Here is a 15,644-nt window from a genome sequence, read left to right as displayed (position 1 = left end):
ATCAGTATAAAATGCATGATGATTTAATACAAAAGATTAAATAGTTAAACATTAATAATTTCTAATTAGTTAATTCTATTAGAGCTGGTACAATGTCTCCTTTATGTTCGCGTAGTATCCGTTCCGCTTTAGCATTCGATATTTCCATTTCCCGAACCTGTAAAATTTAAAAAGCAATGACAATGAATTAAATTGATTATTAATAGCTGCAGCGATAACGGGTTTCTGCATTAACAGGGTCCCTATAGATCATTACTGGTCTGGATATAAGGAGTTTCAAAGCAAGGAGAAAATTTCGAGGAAGAGTCCATAGACCAGAGTCCATCTTCACCCGTCAAGGGATTCGAACCCACTACGCTAAAGCTGTTCCCTGAACCCCTTGACCTCACGAGTCGTTGGAGTCGTTACTAGCCGACCAGAATCCGGTCGTACCAATCACAGTGCTTGTAACAGACCGTCAGTAGACTTCTGTTGGTTTTCCCGTTAAATTGACCAATCAGCGAACGTTTTATCGAACAAGGAAGTATTTCGCAAATCGATATATGACGTCATGCGCAACAGCGCCAGTAAGGAAATCACGCTTCGTGAGGCCAGGGGGCTGGTGGAAGCGAGTTCGGGAGTGATACCGGACCCCTGGCAAGCGAGGATGGGAAGAGTGCGTATCACTTGCATATCCCAATTACAGTAGACTCTTTCTTTCTAAATCGGTAATGTATATCTTGGTAAACCGGTAATTCAGTGGTTTTCCAAGAAAATTTATATCCTTTACACTACATTACAAATTCGGTTTATGCCTAGAAACTGGAAACTTTTATAAATGACGTGTGAACTGTTTTTGTTAAAGGGAAAAATCAGGGAATTCCAGATTTATTTTCCCTGCAAGGCATGCTGTTCTTTAAAATCAGGGAAAAGTCAGTCATTTTTTTGTGAAGCTCTGTTCTTTGGGGAGCAGTCTTTTGAACGTGTTTTAAGTTGTGAACCATAACTTAAAGTATTAATTAAATTCAACATGTAAACATTGATTTACAAGGTTGCAGTCCTGCGACCGGCAGCGCTATCTAATGTTCAGCATTGTAATACAGGGCCGGTTTTATAGACTGGCATTATCTTCCACCCTGGTGTTAAATCAATTGAAAATGAATTGAGTTAACCCCCCGGGTTAAAGTTTTAACACCAGTCTATAAAATCTAGCCCAGGAGACCAAGAAGATCAGTTTTTTTAAGCGGTTAAGTGGGCTGATATGATGTCTGCTTGGCACAGTGGAACCAGGGGAGGATCCAGCATTTTGAAAAAGGGGGATGCAAATAAAGGCAATTAAGTTGTTATATAATACTTGGACAGGGAAGCGCGGGCGCCGAAACCGTGAAGCCATTGGGGGATTTTGGAAAATTAGATGTGAATGATGTGCATTCTGAGCATACTTTTGCAATGTAGCCTAATAGAAAGAAAATAATTCATTCCGTGATGGAAATCTGGTCAATCCTCCATCAGCATTGAGCAAACTACTTCTTTTTATACCACTACATAGGTATACAGTGCCTTGAAAAAATTCTTTGCTCCACAAAAAATAGGGTGGACTTGCCCTGTCTGGATCCACCCCTGGGAACCTTGTAACAACAAACTTTTCAGGGCACCAGAGAATCTGCTCAACACATAGTTGGTTCTAGCATGAAATTGTTGAAATCCTCTTTCATTGCGATAATAGACATTTCTGTGGACTTCCAGAAACTGATCGTCCACATTTTACACGAGTTCAGGACTTCGCCTGAGACATTTTCTAATTGAAAGTTCACTATAAATACAAGACATCATACATTAAATGTATGATGTCTTGTATTTATGTTGATAAAATTTTTATCAACATACTTTCAAAAACTGATCATCCAGGATCCGTGCTACATGTACCATGATGAATAGCTGTTTTGAGGGGCGTGCGGTGGTTCAATACCTGCACTGAATACAAATATGTACAGTAGGAGACTGGTGGACAAACTCTGAACACTTACGATTAAATCAACATCTTCTTTTCTTATTTTTACTTTCGATAATTCTCGTTCACGTTGCTGTTTCTCCATGGCTTCTTGAGCAGCATTGTCGCTGACGACTTTCATCGCCTACAATACAAAAACAAAAGCACTCAATTAACAATGAATCTACTAAAATGAAGACTTAAGAATTTAGGCAGCAAACACCATGAATCAAGAAGGGATTCAACATTTCTATGGAACATTTACTAGTAGTACAAAAATACTAGGCCTAGTTCAGTGGTGAGAACTTACCACCACCACCCAGATAAACTGGCCGGACTGAGGTCTAGTGAGTAACATCTTCCCCGGTAGGGATTCGAACCTGATGACATTGAGACTTGCCATGGTGCGAAGTCCTGCCACACCATGCGCAGCTTAGATGATGACATCACAGTGACTACTGAAGAGGCAAGTAACCACTAAAGTTTAGACAGTAACTAGACTGTGGTTTAGATAGCAACAGGCTCTAGTTAAGTAAGACAGCAACCAGACTGCCATTTAGACAGCAATGGGACTATGGTTTAGACAGTGACAAACTGGAAATAAGTCAGTAATGACTTAACTGCGATTTAGACAGCAACCAGATAGCGGTTTGAACAGCATTCAGACTGCTTCGCATCTTTCTAAGTAAATATTATAGCTTCTTCATGCCTTGTCAACCCTAATTAGGCTACATGTATGTATAATTGCTGTATGTATACCCAGAAATTTACTATTAACCTGTTCTCCCTGTATAACCCTTGTTTTAGGTTCCCTCACACCTGACGATTATCTCCAGTGTGAAATCGAATCGATGTGTCTTTCTAATTACCCGGTAATTTTTGATTGAATAAATTCTCGATTTTCAAACTTTCAATCGGTATATTGTGAGTTATCATCCTCTTATAATCAGACAGTAACCGTACTGCTGCAGCAGTCAGGAACACTTTCCAAAAACGGCTTATTCTGCCAATTTCGGCGTTTTCCGCCAATAACGGCAGAATCAGCCATTTATGGATTACTCAGTTTTAAACTGCTTCTGCCAATTTAGCCGAAATCGGCGTTTTCTGCCATTTTTGGCTTGTTCTTAAAAAACGCCATTTCCGCCGTTTTCAGCTGTTACAGTTTTTAAAACTACATCGCCAGAAACGGCGTTTTTAGCTTAGATAGTTTTACAGGTGCTATTTATAATGCTTAGTTCGATGGGAGTCCCTATTATGACATCATCGCTTTTCTGCTGGCATACATTTGTATATTTGCGCCGAAAAATTAATCTCATTGATCCGTTCCAGGCTTCAAGAAAGAATTAAATATAAATGTATGGGTTTCCGATGGCAAATGTATTTGAATTCTGTTCTTTCTGTATACCTGTATTCTATGAAATAAATATATACATACATGTATCCCAAATTGTTTCGAAAATGTTTGTTGTATTTTGAAATGAGTCTAGATACAGCTGTAGGCCTATCGATTTTGAGTTGTAACGTCATCGGCCACCAATTCATTCAATCACTATCCATCACAAGAATCCATCAATTAGCTTGGAGGCATCGAAGATGTTAATTACCTTCAATTAACCAACATCATATGCAGTCCAATATATCCCTCGACCATTCTATGCTTTATTAGGCAAGATAAGACCATGGGCAAAACTTAAAACTAGATTTTTGATACACTAGTTTATACATCCATGATTGATTTGTCTTATGAGAATGATAATTATAATAATAATAATTTTATTTTTAACAAATAATTTTATTTTTAACATATAATATTAACACATCCGTTCACCTCAGCAAATTAATTATTTTAATCCGAAAAAAGTACAGCGTAGACACTAGGGGAAACGTCTAAGTGGGTGGGGGAATCCTCATATATAACAAGGGGACTGCCAATAATGGCTTAATAGTTTATGATTATAAAACTAACTACGCCAAAAACGGCGGAATACGCCAGAAATGGCGAATGTTTTTATGTGTACCCATGGCAACGTTTACTTGAAAACTTTATAATAGTTTTTAAAACTAGTTCCCAAATTTATTTTTAACAAAAATCATGATAAATAAACTTGTTTCATGCTGTAGTAGTTTTGAGAGTTTTCCCGGAGTTTTTGGGCTTCATATGACGTAATCATTTAGAAAAACGTAAATTTGACCACTTTACCTAGCTCAAAAATTTCCATCCTAGCGTCATATGAAAGCTTATTGTCTGCTCGAGATTATGACGTCATCGGCAACATGCGCTAATTGAACCAGAAGTGCGCAAAAAACTTTAAAGCAAAACTCGAAACTTAGTGAGCTGAAACTGGCTGATTAAGCCATAAACGACTGTGAAAGTTTCAAAACTGAGTGATCCATAAACGGCTGATTCTGCCGTAATTGGCGGAAAACGCCGAAATTGGCAGAATAAGCTGTTTTTGGAAAGTGTTCCTGACTGTGCAGTAAACGGTAGGGGGGTAATCCAGTTCTTAAGTGGTTCTATCCAAAGTGATCTACCCAGCTCTACCTACGAACTACGAGCTTTGTATGATCAGATGAGCTTATAGCCTACCAGCGTTAGGGATGACAAGGGCCAAAACACGGTTGAAAAAGGTAACACTTCAAAAATATACTTTCTGAGTAATACTAATATATATAATTTGATTCAAATTATATATATTAGTATTACTCAAATTATATATATTAGTATTACTATTAGTATTCTCATTCAAATTTTGAATTGATAAAAACTTACGTCTCCGATATTAGTTATTTCAGCTTCCTCGTGATAATCAGTAACTTTCTCTAAATCAGCCGCTCCCGAGTCATGTTTCGCCGGTCGTTTTGATTTAGAGTCCGGCGCGTCATCGCCTTCTTCGTGCGCTGTATTTTCTACAGGGGAATCGCCACCGGCTTGCTGTTGAAGTTTCGTCGCCATTTTTTCTCATCAAATCCGGGTTACCGGGTGGTGGCGCCGTGGACTGTCTAGCAATGATTGCCATTACTTATATAGACTGGTTGCCTGTCCCATTCAATATGAAGATAGAGACCGGTAACCAGACTTAAGGCCTCTTTATGAACCAGCAAAATCGAAATAGATTAGCTATTTAGATTATATAGCCGATTAGTGTCAATTAGCATAACCGGGTATGTTGGTTGATGAAAACGCCGGGTAGAAATTATTCAATTATGGCCTACTCAGCAGCGACTTCTACCGAGAACACCATCATAGGCCTTTTTATGAACCAGCAAAATCGAAATAGATTAGCTATTTAGATTATATAGCCGATTAGTGTCAATTAGCATAACCGGGTATGTTGGTTGATAAAAACGCCAGGTAGAAATTATTCAATTATGGCCCAGTCAGCAGCGACTTCTACCGAGAACACCATATCGGTTGGATTAGATAATCGGCATACTTGCTCGCCGAGCGAGTATGCTGAGTATGCTAATCGATTATGATAACCAATGTTCATAAAAATGACGGATTATGACATAATCCATGCTCATAAAAACGTTTTGCATACTTGAATATACTAATCGAGTGTTCATAAAAAGGCCTCATATCGGTTGGATTAGATAAGATCGGCATACTTGCTCGCCGAGCGAGTATGCTGAGTATGCTAATCGGTTATGATAACCAATGTTCATAAAAATGACGGATTATGACATAATCCATGCTCATAAAAACGTTTTGCATACTCGAATATAGTCGAGTGTTCATAAAAAGGCCTTTAGGCCTATAACGTTCGAGCCGTCCCCTCGTTTATCATTTTCGAAGTTATGTTTTATCAATGTGTATAATTTTCTATTCTACGCGTGTATAAATGAAGTTTTGCATTTGAAATTAATTAGGCCTATCATCATCATCCAACTCGACTGGAACTGTTGTGGTTGTGAAAATCCGAGATCTTGAAACGAGTAGGCCTTCAAGAATTGTTCATCTATTGACCGAATCAATCATTGTGGTCGTCAATCATTTCTCTCGTCATGAAAACTCATTCATAATAAGAAATGTATTTTCAAAAAGTCATGTAGTCTGTTAACCGACGACGGAAAGTATAAATGGTGATTTATATTAATTTCAAAGCATATCTAATCTAATCACTCAGATAAACAATTTGTGTCGTCCGCTTAAATCATATCGGTGGGTTTAAATACACTGCATATTCTAATTCAACAGAATTTTTCGGGAGTTTCTACGGCTTTCGCAGATAATCTATTGTAATTCTGCTGATTATATTCTCTGGCTGGGTAGAGGTTGGTTGATCGGTTTCATATTATTTTTTCGTTAGGCTTATTACCTGAGTGCAGCCCAACTTAAATCAGTCACAGAATAATGTCATTTTATGCACGTGTAGCTTGGTCAAAGTCATTGCTTATCCAAGGTGAATATTATGAAAAACATCACGGAAAATCTGAAATTTGTGAAAACTACTATAAGTTTTTCAACATAAGAATATTGAAGTATTTTGTTGATGATTGCTGTGAAATCAAATTTGCGGGGATTTTTACCAGGGGGGGGGGATTTTTACCTATGGGGGATTTTTACCGGGGGGATATTTACCGGATGGAATTTTACCGGGGGGATTTTTACATCTTTGACTTCTGATATCAACCTGCCCTGAGAGGCCAGTTAAACTTCTGCAGATATCAACCTGCCCTGGGAGGCCAGTTCAACTGCTGCAATATATCCTCGTTTTCATTGATCACCTAAACTTTCTCTTTTTTTCATTTTGATAAAACACATTTTTCCTACATTTACAATCTAGGCTACAGGCCTACGCATATTAACAAAATCAGGCTAGAAATTCGACAAATGTTTTGAAGGCCTATTGATATAATGAGTAATTGCGTGCTCTCCTAATCTCTTCGTCACCTCCCATTCTGCGAAATTCAGTGTGTGTGAACGAGCCGATAGCCAGTTTAATTACGATTCGATAAGGACTTTGTTATTCAACACAAGTGCGTTCATTTATCTATTGATGCAAACAGGTATACACAGAAATACGTATGCAAAGGTAACATAGGAAAGTGAAGTGCAAAGAAATTCGAACAGAATTTCATTGTAAATTATAAAATACAAACAGCGCCGCTTGGAATTTTATGATTTCATTAAATTGTTACAAAAACTTGTATCATCGTTATCATTAATTACCAAACATAGTGCAGCAAAATTCTATTCCTTAGATTGATTGTGAATCTTCTTTTTCATTTAGGTTATAGATGAAATTTTTGACGAAATATATATATGTTTTGATAAAAATGTTCCCACGGAGAAAAATTCAATTTCTTTATTTCTATGAAAAGTATTTGTATTTCTTAATTTGTTGGGAAATGCCCATTCCAATTGTATTTTCTTATAGTTTAGCGAAAATACATGTAATGAGCATTCCGCATATGAAACTTTTGTTTCCCTATCATCTTGACATGCAACTGTTTTAGCTAAATTTGGTTTAAAGTATTTGTATGTTTTAGTTAGTTTCTGAAATAAATTTAAAATACAGCGTAGTCTTGTTCGAAAACTTTAGTTTGAATCCGAATATCCCGATCACCTTGATTTGCCACCGTTTCAGCTCAATCTGGTGAATAGTTTTCATTTTCTATTGATTCAAACCACTGGACTCTCAGGGCAGGTTCTTGAAAATCTGCAGAATGACTCATATGGTTAAAATTGTGATAGCTAGAGGAGCAGTATTAGGGTCACACGCAATAATTGCTGCTGGAATTGTGTCACCGTCGCGCGAAAATTGCACCCGATTGGATCATATGCAGCAGCGAGCAAGCAAGCGCGTGATTCTTTTTTATTATAAACGTGACTAAGTAGCCTAAAAGGCTTACTTACCTACTAAGCCCAGAGCAGTAGAAAGCCAAATAAAATAATACAATTTATTCGAATTCCGAGTTCTACTAGTGGAGATACTTAGCTGGTCTATTTTACAGTCACATTCGGAATAACGGCTAAAGATAGAAACAACTGAGACGGAGAAAAAGACAGCAGCGAACAGATAAATAAAGTTAAGCCAGCCACCAATCTAATACTGGGACGATAATTGATAAAAAAGAGCTAGAATTCTGGGACGATCACTAGATGTCGAAGACATTGGCATTACTACAACAACTACAGCTACATCAACGTCGACAGAGATGAATTTCCGCCAGAAAAAACAAGAAGTGGTCGTTTCTTTTTGTTTGTGCGTCACTTATTTCGCACTGGTAAATATATTGTTGATTAAGTGGATATTTAATTATTCAAACTGGCTCCAGTTAGGCCTACGGGGGAATCTGCACTATATATACACATGCACGTGCAAGAAGGAATAGGGTTAGTCTGGTAAAAGTGCAGATCCGCACCTCTCGTGATGGCGCAATCTACTAATTGACAGAATCCAGGCTAAAATCTTTCTAGTGAAGATATTTTAAAATTAACCAATGGCAATGTATGAATTGCTGATGACATTTTGAATCTGAAACAATGATATTTAATGTAATTGATTGAACCGTTTACGCGGAGAGGTGACCGGTTAGTCTAGTACCTAGCTGTCGTTCTACAAACAACGTTTAGGGCGAAAGTGCTCATATAAGGTTAATTTTCGTCCCTCATTTTGAGGGACGAGGCTTTGAGCGTCTATTTCACCCCTTAAAACACCATAAATTTTTTCAAATTCACTGTCCTGTAATCAGATGGAAGTTAACTATTGTTTGTGCATAAATTTGTAATCCTAAGTAGCTTTTGACGATCATAGTAGGCCTAGCTCAAAACTTTTGACTAGTCGCCTCAAAAAATGGTTGAAGTGAAGCAACATAACAAATATGGCGGTTTTTCGAGTTGCATGATGGGAGTGTAAATTACGGATTCGGACTTGAACTTGGACTGACATTGGTGCCAATGCAGATATTCTTGTTTCAAATTCTTGAGGTAAAAATTGACCAAAATTAATGCATTTTATCAACAAAAAATAACATTTAGAATAATTTTAGAGAGACATAGGCCTATTGTATTTTCACAGTAGGCCTATATTGATCTAGTCCGAATTGGAAATCCCGATTGTGGCAATCAATTCAAATCAAATCAATAAATTCTCCGGTTCACGGTTTAAATCATCGAAAATATTGTTATTAAACATGTTTTCTAAGTCAACAAGGTAGGCCTAACTAATTATTTATTTGAGTACAAAGGTTTGATTTGACACTAAAATCAGTTGTTGCATTGCAATTAACAGTGAGTTAACCTCTAGCCTATATGATACTTTAGCGTCAGACGTTGTAAAGAACGACTGGTATTCAGACCAGAATAGGGTTAGGGTTAATGAGGTTTATATAAATTAACTCACCTGATCTCCAGCTGTGGCGCAGTGGGTAAAGCACTCTACTACTGTTTGGTTTGATTTCGAATCCCAATATTACAAGTCAGAATTTTACTGTATTGCACATGCGCTAAAACTGTACTCCGTAACCGGAGCTATCACGCTCTGTAACCGCAGCCACCGGGTTAATTATTTTTCCGATGCAGCATCATTTTAAGGCTGGCTTATGTCGACAAGCAACGCGACGCCTACCGACGCAACTGGGTTTATCGCCGATTAGCGGCAACTAGCGGCCTACGAGAGGCCGCCAGTTGCTCCTCAATCGGTTCGACATAAGCTGGCTTGCGACGCCTACCGACTCGTCGCAAGCCGTATCCGGCTAGTTGCCCATGTTCTACTCCGGCCTACGGTAGGCAGGCTGTTGCTTTCGATTGCAGCCGACATAAGCTCATCTGCGACGCGACGGAACTGAGCGCAGGGGTTCCAGCCAATGAGAGACTGCATATACATAGTACAAATTATCACCGATAGTTAGCGTCATTCGTAATTAGTCATAAACTTTCAAATTCAAGTAGTTCAAAACGTAAACCAAACTTTCAGCACGGCAGATGACTGGACCGAAGATCTAGAAACGAAATTGGTAGAATTATGGTGTGAGCGGCCATCTTTAAAGATGTCGCTAGCACGTTGTATTCAAAACAGAATCAGAAAGATCAAAGTCTTAAAGAAATAGCTTTTCTAATAGAAGTATATTTCCTAATAATTCAAATTTTTTCTGAAAATGCTTATCACGTGACCATTTGAGCCGTTGCAGTTGCTAGTAATCGCTACCGACATAAGCAGGGAAGCAACTGGGAGGATCTCATATCCTGCTAGTCGGCCTCAGTTGCTGCGAATCTGAGCGCTGTCGCGTCGGTAGGCGTCGCGTTGCTTGTCGACATAAGCCAGCCTTTAGTTAACGCTATCATGCCTACAAGTATTAGGCCTAGGCCTATATATACGTACTGAGTATTGATATATTCGACAAAAATGATGAAGAAATACATATTTTGATGTTTCAAATCAAATGCTATGAGCAATAACTAAGCCAAAAGTGGCTCAGCATTTGAGTCTGAAACATCGCTAACTACTCATATACATAGTATTCTTTATTTTTAGACTTAAATAGACTTGATAAGGAAGTTGTTAATTGTTTTCAGGGTTTGGGATTGGCGTATCCCGGTCCGATGTTACTAGATCTACAGGAATTGACTGATACGAGTGTTCATCAGATCTCCTGGATATTCGTTGTTCGGTCTCTGGCATATTTCGTCAGCGTTCTGCTCGTCGGTAAGAATTGTTTTCAATGGTCAACTGCCTTTTTTGTGTCCTTTGTAGGCCTAGTTGGTTTTCGAACGCCTAATTGCCAAACTTGAAATTGAGAGAAACTTTGATTTAAGATTCAGTAGGGCCTATGTTTTGAATGTGCACCGATAAAACAACTAAAACAACTACTCTGTTGGTAGTTCAAATATTAGTGATGTCTGTTGTTTGTACGTAGAACTGGCGTACTGGGAAGTCGGGACACGTCGGGATCATGGTAAAATGTCCCACTTAGGAAAATTCCGATTTTGAGTAAGTCGGATTTTGGGGGTTTCTAAGAAAAATCAGAGTTAGCTACAGATTAAGATCCTAACCCTAAAAACTGAGTGACACATGGTCAGTACTCTATTATATAGCTGACTATGTAAACATATGTGTCCGTCGAGAGAAAAATTGATCTACCGGTGTATAATAGACGCTGCGTGCCAGTGACGATCTGCTTAAAAAGAACTGAAATTAGCCGACTGACTAAGAGATTGAAAAATGCATTGCTTTGAAACTTTCGGAACATATATTCTAACCGATTTAGTCGAATTTTCGACTTCTAGAATCCGACTTTGAAACAGATTTTGATAGGAAAATGAACTGAAAATATCGGTACTTCGGAACTTTTCCGACTTAAAGCTGTCCAACTTACGCCAGTTCTACTGTAGTTCATTTTCCATTGAAAATGTTGCAAGTGAAGTACTGAGCACGTGAAGTGTGGAAAATTTAAGTTTTTGCAAGTGAGTGCTGAGAAAATGTCTGAGCCTATTTAAGTGTTTGTTATCCATTTTCAATTGAACATGCCTCAGGATATGTACCCAAACACACGTGAAGTGCCGACAATCCGTTTTTGAAAGTGTGCTTATAGAAATGTCTGGTGTTCATTTTCTATCAAATTGTCCTCGGGTGAATTAGTCCCGAACACATGTGTCGAAGTTTGGGCCCCATCGACTCGTATTTGAGGGTTGAATACTCATTTTTAATGTGCTCGTCGTTTTTTTGTTTTAAGGTTTTGTGTTGAAAGAAAAGTTTGTATTATGGAGATTTGCGAGTTCATATGTATTACTGACGGCCAGTATTAGCAGTGTCGGCTGGTGTACGAATTACGGCGCCATTCTGTGCATATTCGCAGTACAAGGTGTTTGTATGGGCACAATCGAAACCAGTAAGTTGAAGATTCAAGAGTGGATTTCTGAAAAATACACCTTCTAACATCAAACATCTCATCTTATTAGTAAGCCCTCGAATTGGGAAGGTCTAACAACTTACAAACTGCTTATTTTGGTTCTATAGCCAGTCTAACACAACAAGGCTAAGTTCATTTTGGTTACAACTTAGACCAGTCTAAACCCATTTTGGTGCTATACGTGGGTCTAACAAATTGAACAACTTAGACCAGCTGATTGTGGTATGCACTGAGCCAACTTATAAGACCAACTTATTTCTTTAGTCGATCTAACAAATTGAGACCAGCCTTATGATTTAAGACCAGTTTTGGATGTACATGAGGAGTCATGGCTGCGGTCGCTTTGTTTTGAAACCTGTTTTCAATATTTCAGCCGGTTGTATGCTGTGTTTAGCGCTGTGGGGGGACGATCACGCTCCGTTTCTGCAAGCGATGTACTCCATGTGGATATTCGGTTGTTTCGCGGCACCGATCCTCGCCACTCCGTTCCTGAAGACGAACTCCAACGCGATCGGACACAATTCCACAGAGGGCGGTCGAAACGAATCGACAATAAATCGCGGCGAATCGATCGATATCGACGGAATCGTCGTAACGAATGATTCCCTGGAAAAGCGATATAGAACGGTCCAGAATGTCTCCTTGCCGGCGTTAGCTGTTAGCGATGACAGTTTTCTATCCGGCCTGCAACTGTCATTCGTGATAATCGGCGCGTTCACGTTGTTAGTCGGCGCCTTCATGTGCGCCAGTTATTTGTTCTACCATCAACGCCACATAGAGAAATCGAAAGCAAAAGAGCAGGAGCTGGCACTCGAGAAGGCGAACCGGCGTGCATCCGAATCGGCGGCCGACTGCGCCAGGAATAGAGCGGCGAAGCGGAAACGTAAGAAATTCGAATACGCCGTTATCGCGTTGACGTCGTTTTGCGTTTACTTCCTCATCGCGATGGAAACAAATTTCGGCGAGTTTTTGCCGGCTTTCATCGTCAAGAATTTCAACCGCAGCAAAAGCGACGGTAATGTGGTAATGTCGACGTACTGGGGCACGTACGCGCTGGCATCGGCGCTGGCGATCTGCCTTGTGCGCCATTTACAGCCGCACCAACTGTTACGCTTTAATCTGGCAATTATTTTGGCAGCGATGTTGACGTTGACGGTCGGCGGCGCTGATAATTACTACGTGGTGTTGGTGACGTGCGCCGTACTCGGTGTCGGGCAGTCGACGACGTTCGCGGCGCTGTTCTCGTGGGCCGATTTTCACATACAGAAAGCTAGTCGAGTGACGACAGCGCTCGTCTCGATGGCGACGCTCGGTGAGATGTGCGCCCCGCTCGTGACCGGGTTGTTCTTCGAACGGAATCCGCGCTCGTTTCTGTTCTTTTCGCTCGTCTGCGCGGTGATGGGCGTCGTGTTGTACGTCCTGTGCGAGATCATCGCGCATTTCAACGAACGTCGTCTAGCAGGCGAAGAACGCCAGCAGACGACGCCGATGGTCGCGGCGGACGCGCAGACCGACGCCGAAAAGAAAGACGGCGAGGCGGATGTTCATCGCGTGCTGGTGACGATCTCGCCGACGATATCGCGACGGTCGGATTACACAAGTAATCGTTCGCTGATGATGCTTTCGACGAGTATCAATAAAGGTTACCTCAGTCCGATGATTGGCAAGAAAGATTTGTCGTCGAGTCACACGTTTTTACCGTCGCACGTCGCGGCGAAGTCGTCGCATTCGCAGCCGTTATGTCCGCACCATCGTAAAATGTCGATCAGCCACTCGGCAATTCCTGATACGAGCAATCACGTCGAACTGTCGAAGATGCCGGCCAGTTCGAGTTTCAGTAAAGCGTTCCTGTTTGGTTGCGGCAAACCGGCGGCGCCGCAACACAGCACTGCGAACGGGTTGTCGCCTCAACCAAACGATAGTATACGTGAGGATTCCGAGTCAACCATGCCTGTTGAAGTTATCGTAAGTACTCATCGTAACGGAGATCTAGGTAGTGCTATCTCTCACGTCGGTTCGCCGTCGACCCTCTCTTTGTAGAATCTCTTCGCATTTGAGTTCTAGGCATCTGCCAAGAGGCGCGAGGGCGCATCTGGGAAAATGCCGAAGGGGCATCCTAGTAAAACCTATTCGTAGTGAACACCTCCGGTACTGAATACCATTTGCCCGGTCTCAAAATGTTCGAAAATACATACATCAGTACCTCCATACGAAAGGTTCAATTCACATCCTCATAAGCCGCGATCACATGGAGACGTTTTTTGCCCGGGCCAAATTGGCACGGATCAGGCTCAAGCCAAATTTTGCCCATGCGTAATGAGAGAGCGCGCTCACACGCAAACCACTCACTCGATACTAAACAATGCTCAAACAAAGCGAAGTGGGTAATTTCCGGTACCAGTTGCAAGTCAAACGCAATCATTTGTCGCGTGCTGAGATTTGGCCCAGGCCATAAACGCTCCTGTGAAATGTCGAGTTTGTTTGTGTTCGGACCTCCTAGGACTTCCCCTAGATCTGCCCTTTAGTTTAAGACCATAAATATTAACTTCCTGTTACCCTCTCATTTTTTGAATCTTTATATGGTTTACTTACTTAATCTATAATTGTTTGCTGTATTGAACATTAGGGGTCTGTTATATGGATTACGGATTACTTACTTAATCTATAATTGTTTGAAAATTAGGGTTCGTTTTATGGAATTGTTACGGGCTAAAGTTGAATCTATTAACCATTTCAGTGTGTCTACACCGCACTGTGGTGTATGGATTGGTGGCTATTGCTAGTACACTGCATAGCAGTGTGTTAATGTTATTAGTAATTAGTTTTTACCTGTATTAGAGGAGCAACTCATGTCAAACATAGTGAAATATTATAAACATTGATACACCGCACTGCGGTGTAGGCGCACTATGTCTGTTATTCAATACACTGGGGTGGAATCTTATAAATTTTCAAAATATCTCTAGCACTATCGGGTATTTATAAGTGAGCATTGGAAGGGTTTTAAGTTGTTAGTGCATGGTATGTGGAAATAACTGTTGAATTATTTGAATGAGCATTTTAGTTGATATCGCTATGGTAAATCTGTACTGTAGCTTAGTATCTAAATGATTGGACAAATCGAGCCAAAGTTTATCGGGCCCAGTTCCGCAGTTGTGATTTGGAGTTAAATGTCAAGTCAAAATTATGTTTGTCACATATTTTACCCTTATAGTCCATATCTAACCCCCAACTGCAGAACCAGGAAAAAAGATTTTTATAGACTTTGGTGATGACTTTTGTGATGATCATCACGATATCTGTAGCATTGGTTAAGGTGAAGACAAATGGTACTCTAAGGTTAACTAGATTTATTTGAAGTACAAGCTCTTGCTACCAGTGAATAGTTGCTTCATCAGGTGTATATTCATCAGGTTGCTCATGGTTAAGGGGGCTGCTTACTTTAACGTGTTAGCTGGTAGTGTACAGTTCCCCTCCAAAATATCAATTCCATAGTTCAACCCTGCTTAAATGATTCTCTTAAAAAAGGGTAGTTTATAAATGATACGTATATATGTATTTATAATAATGTATTCATTCTCAAAGGTGACTTCGATGTTAAATGTCATTTTATGAGAACCTATGGTTTGCTTTTGCTATCACTAACTGATGATGCCATTATGTTCTTCTAATTCATTTGCTGAGAAAATTATTGAGTTAAATGGGTGGCACACTTTTTTTTCTAAAAGAATCTGGGATCTGAATTTTTTGAATGGAGGTGTAATGGGATGTCTATTTCATGACCTGATAGTTTTGTATTTGAATCCGAACCTGATTTTCT

General features: G+C 39.9%; 2 protein-coding genes across 2 annotated transcripts; one reads left to right on the top strand and one right to left on the bottom strand.

Annotated features, from left to right (window-relative positions):
• On the bottom strand, positions 1 to 4,928 carry LOC141911133 (huntingtin-interacting protein K-like). Its single transcript, XM_074802098.1, has 3 exons — positions 4,740 to 4,928; positions 2,007 to 2,114; positions 1 to 157 (listed from the first exon to the last, which is right to left on the bottom strand). The coding sequence occupies exons 1-3, from the start codon at positions 4,920 to 4,922 to the stop codon at positions 62 to 64; spliced, it is 387 nt and encodes a 128-aa protein (XP_074658199.1). The 5' UTR covers positions 4,923 to 4,928; the 3' UTR covers positions 1 to 61.
• Positions 4,929 to 7,695: 2,767 nt separating this feature from the next.
• LOC141910876 (sodium-dependent glucose transporter 1A-like) lies at positions 7,696 to 15,406 on the top strand. Its single transcript, XM_074801739.1, has 4 exons — positions 7,696 to 8,200; positions 10,491 to 10,620; positions 11,648 to 11,803; positions 12,198 to 15,406. Exons 1-4 carry the CDS (start codon positions 8,132 to 8,134, stop codon positions 13,862 to 13,864), a joined length of 2,022 nt encoding a protein of 673 aa, XP_074657840.1. The 5' UTR covers positions 7,696 to 8,131; the 3' UTR covers positions 13,865 to 15,406.
• The last annotated feature ends 238 nt before the right edge of the window (positions 15,407 to 15,644 follow it).

Source organism: Tubulanus polymorphus, chromosome 9, assembly GCF_964204645.1.
Source record: "Tubulanus polymorphus chromosome 9, tnTubPoly1.2, whole genome shotgun sequence".
Lineage (NCBI taxonomy): Eukaryota > Metazoa > Nemertea > Palaeonemertea > Tubulaniformes > Tubulanidae > Tubulanus > Tubulanus polymorphus.
The sequence above is the reverse complement of the archived record's forward strand: the minus strand, read 5'-3'. Positions and strand labels throughout refer to the sequence as shown.

Bases quoted from the DNA above. Each gene is read 5' to 3' on its own strand.
- LOC141910876 (XM_074801739.1), top strand. From the start codon at position 8,132: ATGAATTTCCGCCAGAAAAAACAAGAAGTGGTCGTTTCTTTTTGTTTG. The intron at 10,621-11,647 runs GTAAGAATTGTT...TTTTGTTTTAAG, and splicing joins CGTCAGCGTTCTGCTCGTCG to GTTTTGTGTTGAAAGAAAAG. The intron at 11,804-12,197 runs GTAAGTTGAAGA...TCAATATTTCAG, and splicing joins TATGGGCACAATCGAAACCA to CCGGTTGTATGCTGTGTTTA.
- LOC141911133 (XM_074802098.1), bottom strand. From the start codon at position 4,922: ATGGCGACGAAACTTCAACAGCAAGCCGGTGGCGATTCCCCTGTAGAA. The intron at 2,115-4,739 runs GTAAGTTTTTAT...TTTGTATTGTAG, and splicing joins AAATAACTAATATCGGAGAC to GCGATGAAAGTCGTCAGCGA. The intron at 158-2,006 runs GTAAGTGTTCAG...TAAATTTTACAG, and splicing joins AAGAAGATGTTGATTTAATC to GTTCGGGAAATGGAAATATC.